At 51.8% G+C, this 6000-nt stretch overlaps 2 protein-coding genes across 2 annotated transcripts; both read left to right on the forward strand.

The window, feature by feature from the left end:
* Positions 1 to 2639: 2639 nt before the first annotated feature.
* LOC131208882 (elongation factor Ts, mitochondrial) lies at positions 2640 to 5449 on the forward strand. Its single transcript, XM_058201803.1, has 3 exons — positions 2640 to 2742; positions 4288 to 4871; positions 4952 to 5449. Exons 2-3 carry the CDS (start codon positions 4304 to 4306, stop codon positions 5320 to 5322), a joined length of 939 nt encoding a protein of 312 aa, XP_058057786.1. The 5' UTR covers positions 2640 to 2742; positions 4288 to 4303; the 3' UTR covers positions 5323 to 5449.
* LOC131208884 (uncharacterized) lies at positions 2797 to 4152 on the forward strand. The gene is made up of 2 exons (XM_058201804.1): positions 2797 to 2963; positions 3038 to 4152. The coding sequence occupies exon 2, from the start codon at positions 3129 to 3131 to the stop codon at positions 3927 to 3929; it is 801 nt and encodes a 266-aa protein (XP_058057787.1). The 5' UTR covers positions 2797 to 2963; positions 3038 to 3128; the 3' UTR covers positions 3930 to 4152.
* Positions 5450 to 6000: the final 551 nt, after the last annotated feature.

Raw genomic sequence — 6000 nt, forward strand, 5'->3', positions numbered from 1 at the left:
AAAACACAGCAGGACAGGCTCACCAGAACAGAGAGGATGTAGTTGATTGAAGAATAGAAGGTTGAAGGAACGAAATGGAATTGGAAGCGAAGTTGAACGTTGAGAACGAAAGTTCGTTGATAGCACCACCACGAGGCAAGCTGACAGAAACTGAGTTGACGGCGGTGAAGAGTACGAGGGGGAGTGTTTTTTTTAAATTTTTCCCGATGCGGGAAAACAACCTGTTTCTCCCCCCCGTGTTGATCCTGTGTGGCAAACAGGGGGGCAGGTATGCGATGTATCGCATTTTATTCAGATAATATATATACATAAATACATAAATAAGGCACATATTTACAAATAGCTATACATTTAGTCACTTTCGCAAGTCGCGGATGTAGCCGTATAGACGGATCCAGCTCCGCTACAAGGAGCTGTCAGTCGCTACTCCGCTCTTGCTCTGCACAGCCGGACAAGGAACGTACGGTAAACAAATTAACAAACGGCGTCATTAACCACACGGTTAACGAGGTGTTTGTCGGATAAGTTGTGCAGAAGGCCAACTTATCTTATTGCTGCAGCAGGCGCCGCAGCAGCAGCCGCGGCCGCAGCATCGGCCTCCAGTCGCTGTTCTTCTCGCCACGCCTGTTGAAGTTGCAGCGTTACGGCTCGGCAGGCTCGGGCGAAGCGCTGCCAGCACTCCGGGCTCCGCAGCATCTCGCTCGCCAGGTTATCCGGCGTGAGGGGGGTGCGGCCGTCGTCTGCCAGCATCTCCGCTCTCTCTCGCTGGAACCGCGGGCAGTAAAACATTGCGTGTTCCGCTGACTCCGCGGCACCAGGGCACCAGCTGCAGTCAGGGGATCGTGCGAACTTCTTTATGTGTAAGTACTCTCGGAAGAATCCGTGTCCCGAGAGCACTTGGGACATGTGGAAATCCACACGTCCATGTTTCCTGCTGACCCAGCGCGTGATGTCCGGGATGACTCGGTACGTCCAGCGTTGATACCGGCTAGCGTCTGGTTTTAGCCCCGCCGCCGCCCACTGCTCTTGCCACTGGCTGATAGTGCGCAAACGCTCCCTTTTGCGCAGGGCCGTCGCGTCTGGTGGTGGATGGGTGTCCTCCGTTTGCTGCCCAATCGCTGGCCATCGTCGCCCGATGCAGCGTTCGTCCTCCTGCAGCAGCAGTACGATGGGCACCATGCTGGCGAGGGCCGTGGCCACGCTGTAGGAAACACTGCGGAACGTGCTTGCCACCCCTTGCGCCAGCCTGCGCTGCACTCCATCCAGGAGTCGACAGTTGCTCTGTATCTCGAGGCCGGAACGCCGCTTTGCCCATAGCGGGGCTCCGTATCGGATCATTGACGTTACCGCACTCGCAATCAGCCTGCGTCTGTCACTCGTCGCTCCGGAACGATTCGGCATCAAGGCCCGAAGGACTCGAGTCACCTGGCTAGCCCGCTCTGCCACATACTCGATGTGCGGTCGCCAGCGCAGATGGTCGTGCAGCTGTATCCCTAGATACCGGATCGTCTGCTTCGATTGGCAAGCAACCCCGCCACCGACGTTGACGCTCGTGTGCTGCCGTCCCCCTTTGTGGCTGCTGATGACGAGGACCTCCGTTTTCTCTCGGGCAAGAGAGAGGGAGTTTGTCTCCAGCCAGCTCTGCACTACCCGCACGGCGTCCTCGGCGGCCTCTCTGGCTTTCTCCACGTTGACAGCCCGCACGATGAGCGCCAGGTCGTCCGCGAAGCCGACACTCCGCACACCCTCTGGAAGTGGCAGCGACAGGACACCGTCGTACATCACATTCCAGAGGGTCGGTCCAAGGATTGAGCCCTGCGGAACGCCTGCCGTGAGGTTGCGCGCCTCCAGCCCACGGTTGGTTCCATACAGCAGGGTACGACCGGTGAAGTAGCTGCCCAGCACACGCAGCAGCTCCGGGTGCACCTGTATCCGTTGGAGCGCAGCACCTAGTTGGCGCAGTTGAACGCGTTGCGCACGAGGGGGAGTGTTGTGTATAACAGTTGGGCCCTCTTTACCGCTGTCAACTCAACACAGACGGATAAACAGATGCGAGCGTTATCGATCGAGCGCCGAAGATCGAGTGTGTACCGATCGATCGAGCGCCGAAGGTCGAGTGTTGACCGGGAGAGCGGGTCGACGACCGAGGGAGCGATCGACGCGAAAAGCGAAGCGAAACCGAGCGAGTCGCGATTAGAGATTGGCCAAAGCTAGTAATGTTTTAGCAATCGGCTGAGGAAATAAAGAATTTAAATTTACCAAACCGTGCTGAAAACATTTTGGACCACGCGATCGCGCTCAACAATCACGGTAAACAATGGTGGCCTTAATCGATTCCTTTTGTGTTGCACTTAGAACTTAATGATACGTTTTATTCATTTGGTTTTTTTTGATTGGTGCTTTTGAAAGAATTAAATGTCGACGCACGCTTATATCAATCGTTCTTAAGTCTTATTTTGAAAAAAATACGTAACAGAAAATCATGGCAATATTTTTTCTCTCGTAAAAATACTCAGGCAGCGTATTTTGTTTCAAATATATTCAAATTCGTAAACAACAACAAGACCCTTCTGGCACACTACGCCCTGCAACTTTGCGCAATTGACGTTTCATCTTGACAGCTGTCAAAGGAAAAGAGTTATTCTTCGAGTGTGCGTGATTGCGAAAGAAAACTGCGTTCCGTGAATTTCCGTACACACTTCGAATACGTTCCATTTTCGTTAAGAAGAACACGCAGAAAAGGTAAGCCACCCGATAATCGACGGCCGTTAGAGTTCGAACCTATCGTTTCCTATGTAACGGGACTGTCCAAAACACCTACCGACTTGTGGGCCCGGCAAATGGCCTCCTTGCTCCGACATGATGTAATAACACTTAACGATCCGGCAAAGCTGCTGGACAAACGGAAGCATAATAGAGGAGTCGAAAACATAAGCCACACTTTCGATGAATGAACCCGAAAAGTAAACCAGAGAATAACATAAACGCTGCCACGTCGTCACATCGTGATCACTAATTCCGGTCCGGTCTGTTTCAGATTGCCTGGCCATTGTTGGGGTCTGTTTATTGATGAATGAGAATATACCTCAATTCAGATTACCCGCTTGATCGTTTGGCCGCTAGCAAACATGAGCGAACCGATCGTGGTGATACTGTCGGTGGACCAAACCGTCAAACCGGAATCGATAGTGGAAAAGATTCGTAAACAGCCAAACGATCAAAACCAATCGGTGCTCTCCGATCCTCCGGCCACCACTACCTATCGGTATCATATTCACACGAAATACTACGACACGGATGTGCTGCTCTATCCGCACGATTCAGCTGCCACGACCACACTCCCCAGTGCAATACTGAAACGGACCGAAGGAATATTGATCTATTTCGATGCGCACGATCGAACGTTTCTCGAGCGGCTGCCGGCGTACGGTGCTTTCGTGCAGCAGCAAAAGATCGAATTTGGTATCCTGCTCTGCACGGCACTGTTGGAAAGCGAGTCCGATGGTTTAACGTACGGCGAGGCGAAGCAACTCTTCACCGTGCTCGATGTGATAGAGCTAGAACCGAACGCGGATGATGATGATGAATTGCCGGCTGGAGAAGCGATCGGTGTGGACGAGCTAATACAGGCGATGCACAATCACATTTGGTCGAATGTGAAAATGCACCGAGGGAATCGAGTGGCGGCCGCCGTAGAAGAACCATCATCACCTAACGAAGGCGATGTTAGCGATGCTGCTGATGTCCAAGGTCCAGTTTGCGACGAAGAGGAGCGTATGATCGAGGCCGCGCTGACTGGGTTTGAGAAGCTGTTGACGGAAGTGCGAAACTTTCAACCCAACACAACCTCCTGGAGCCGAAACGAGCGGCTCGCGTACGCCCAGGAGCTGGCAGAAATGTTCGACAACATGGTCGAGGAGGACGATTAGCGATGGCATACATAATCGTTCGTTAGGTTCTAAGGACCATCGTACGCTGTGCGCATTTGGGATGAGCGTTGCCCTACACCAAGTTATTTAAAAGACTTCGCTTCTGACGGAACGCAACGTTTTTTCCGCGTGGCCAATCTCGGCCCACCACCTGTGTTATGCTGACGGACCGGCTGTTGACAGTGGATTTATTTACGAAGGTGTAGAGTACCAGAAGAAAGATTATGCAAACAAGTCCGGTTGTTTATATTACGTTACTATCCTACCGAACTAAACCATAGTGAAGTTCCCGTGTCGAGCGACTGTGATCTCATTCCGATCCGATGTACATAACTTTCTTTCGATTGTCTTGTTACAGTCCTCTTCACGGGACAATGCTGTTCCGCTACACACAGCGCTTCGTTCAAGCGCACACCGGGTTGTTCCGGCACTACGCAACCGCCGAAAAGAGTGCTCTGGCCGCGCTGCGTAAAAAGACTGGCTACACGTTCGCCAACTGCAAAAAAGCTCTTGAGCTCCACGGTAATGATCCAGCAAAGGCCGAACAGTGGCTCCGGGAGCAGGCCCAGGCCATGGGTTGGTCGAAGGCTACCAAGCTCGAGGGTCGCAGCACGGCCCAGGGTTTGATCGGAGTGCTAGTGCAGCGTAACGCCGGTGCCATGGTTGAGGTGAACTGTGAGACCGATTTTGTAGCACGCAATTCCAGCTTCCAGCGGTTCGTTCAAATAGCATCAGCCGCCTGTGTGCGTCATCTGGCGCATGTGGAGCCTGATGCAAACCTCACGAAGGTGGGCTTGAATGGAGAGGCGTTAAAACAGCTCGTGCTGGAAGATGGCAAAACTCTTGGCGATCATTTGGCATTGGTAATCGGGATGGTTGGCGAGAATGCTACGCTAAACCGTGCCATCTGCTATAAAGCTCCGGAGAATATAGAATTGACAGGTATTCTCGCAGAAAGCGGTTTATTATCCTTCAACAAACTCACAACCAACATTCCATTTTGATCGTCTCCACTGCTCCAGGTTATGTACATCCCGCTCCGAACGATGAAACACCTGTCGATGTTCCGTTGGTCGGCAAGTACGGCAGCTTGGTGGCATTCCGAGCGGAGCAATCCGATTCTGAAGAAAACGATATCACACTGGTGGCCCGTAAGATTTGTCAACACATTGTCGGTATGAAACCGGAACGGATCGGAGAGCGCGGCAAGGATGAACCGGCTGCTGATAAGGACGACGAAACGTGTATGATCCATCAGGAATATCTCGTCGACCCGAACTACACTGTCGGCGAGGTGCTGGAAGCCAGCAGATTGCAGATCGTCGATTTCCAGCGATTCGAGTGTGGCGAGAAGAGTAAAGCGGACGATCAGAGCGTTCAGGCGGTCAACTAGTGAGGCAACGATTACGGTTACCTAGTCACCAATGAATTCATTTTATTCACGTTAACAACACGTGCTTCTCCGCGGGACAACATTACACCGATTTGAATAAAAGGTGAGTTTCCCCATGGGTCATTACTGAAAAGGTAGTGCTTTTGCTTTCTGCTGAAGCATCTCATTTGCATCCGAAAACCTCAATATTCTGGCTGTTCTGTTCTCGTCGTTAAATAACCACCTGCCAATGACCGACCTTGAGTTTTTTCGACCAAATTCCGCCCACATTTTTCATCCTCGTTTTGTAAAAAGCTCCTAAAAAACTCAACACAGCTGTTAACGTATTCTGTTCGGCGTAACCGTGTTGTTCGAATGGAAAAACGGGGTGAAAATGTGTCCCAGTGAAATCTGCCCTGAAAGATCACGGTGGCCCCCGAGGGGTGGAAAATGCATACAAAAAAAAAGCTTTACCCATTTGCAGATATTCGTACGAGGGGAAACAGCCCTCCCGGGAGCTACGGTCCGTTAGGCACGTGTGGGGCGCCCGTTTACGAATCTCTCCGCGCTCGATAAGCGATCGGTTTTTTATCTTCTTACCACGGGGGAATGGAATTCGAAAAGTGATAAATGTGCGAACAGCTCGTGAAGGTTGAAGCAAAACATACGGGCTGTGAAAGCAAAATCAAGCAAACGTTT

The sequence above is a fragment of the Anopheles bellator genome, chromosome 2 (assembly GCF_943735745.2).
Source record: "Anopheles bellator chromosome 2, idAnoBellAS_SP24_06.2, whole genome shotgun sequence".
Taxonomy (NCBI): Eukaryota; Metazoa; Arthropoda; class Insecta; order Diptera; family Culicidae; genus Anopheles; species Anopheles bellator.

What these genes read in the sequence shown, in the direction of transcription:
- LOC131208884 (XM_058201804.1), top strand. Translation starts at nt 3,129, where the DNA reads ATGAGCGAACCGATCGTGGTGATACTGTCGGTGGACCAAACCGTCAAA.
- LOC131208882 (XM_058201803.1), top strand. Translation starts at nt 4,304, where the DNA reads ATGCTGTTCCGCTACACACAGCGCTTCGTTCAAGCGCACACCGGGTTG. An exon ending in GGAGAATATAGAATTGACAG is followed by an intron (nt 4,872 to 4,951) that starts GTATTCTCGCAG and finishes CCACTGCTCCAG; the next exon opens with GTTATGTACATCCCGCTCCG.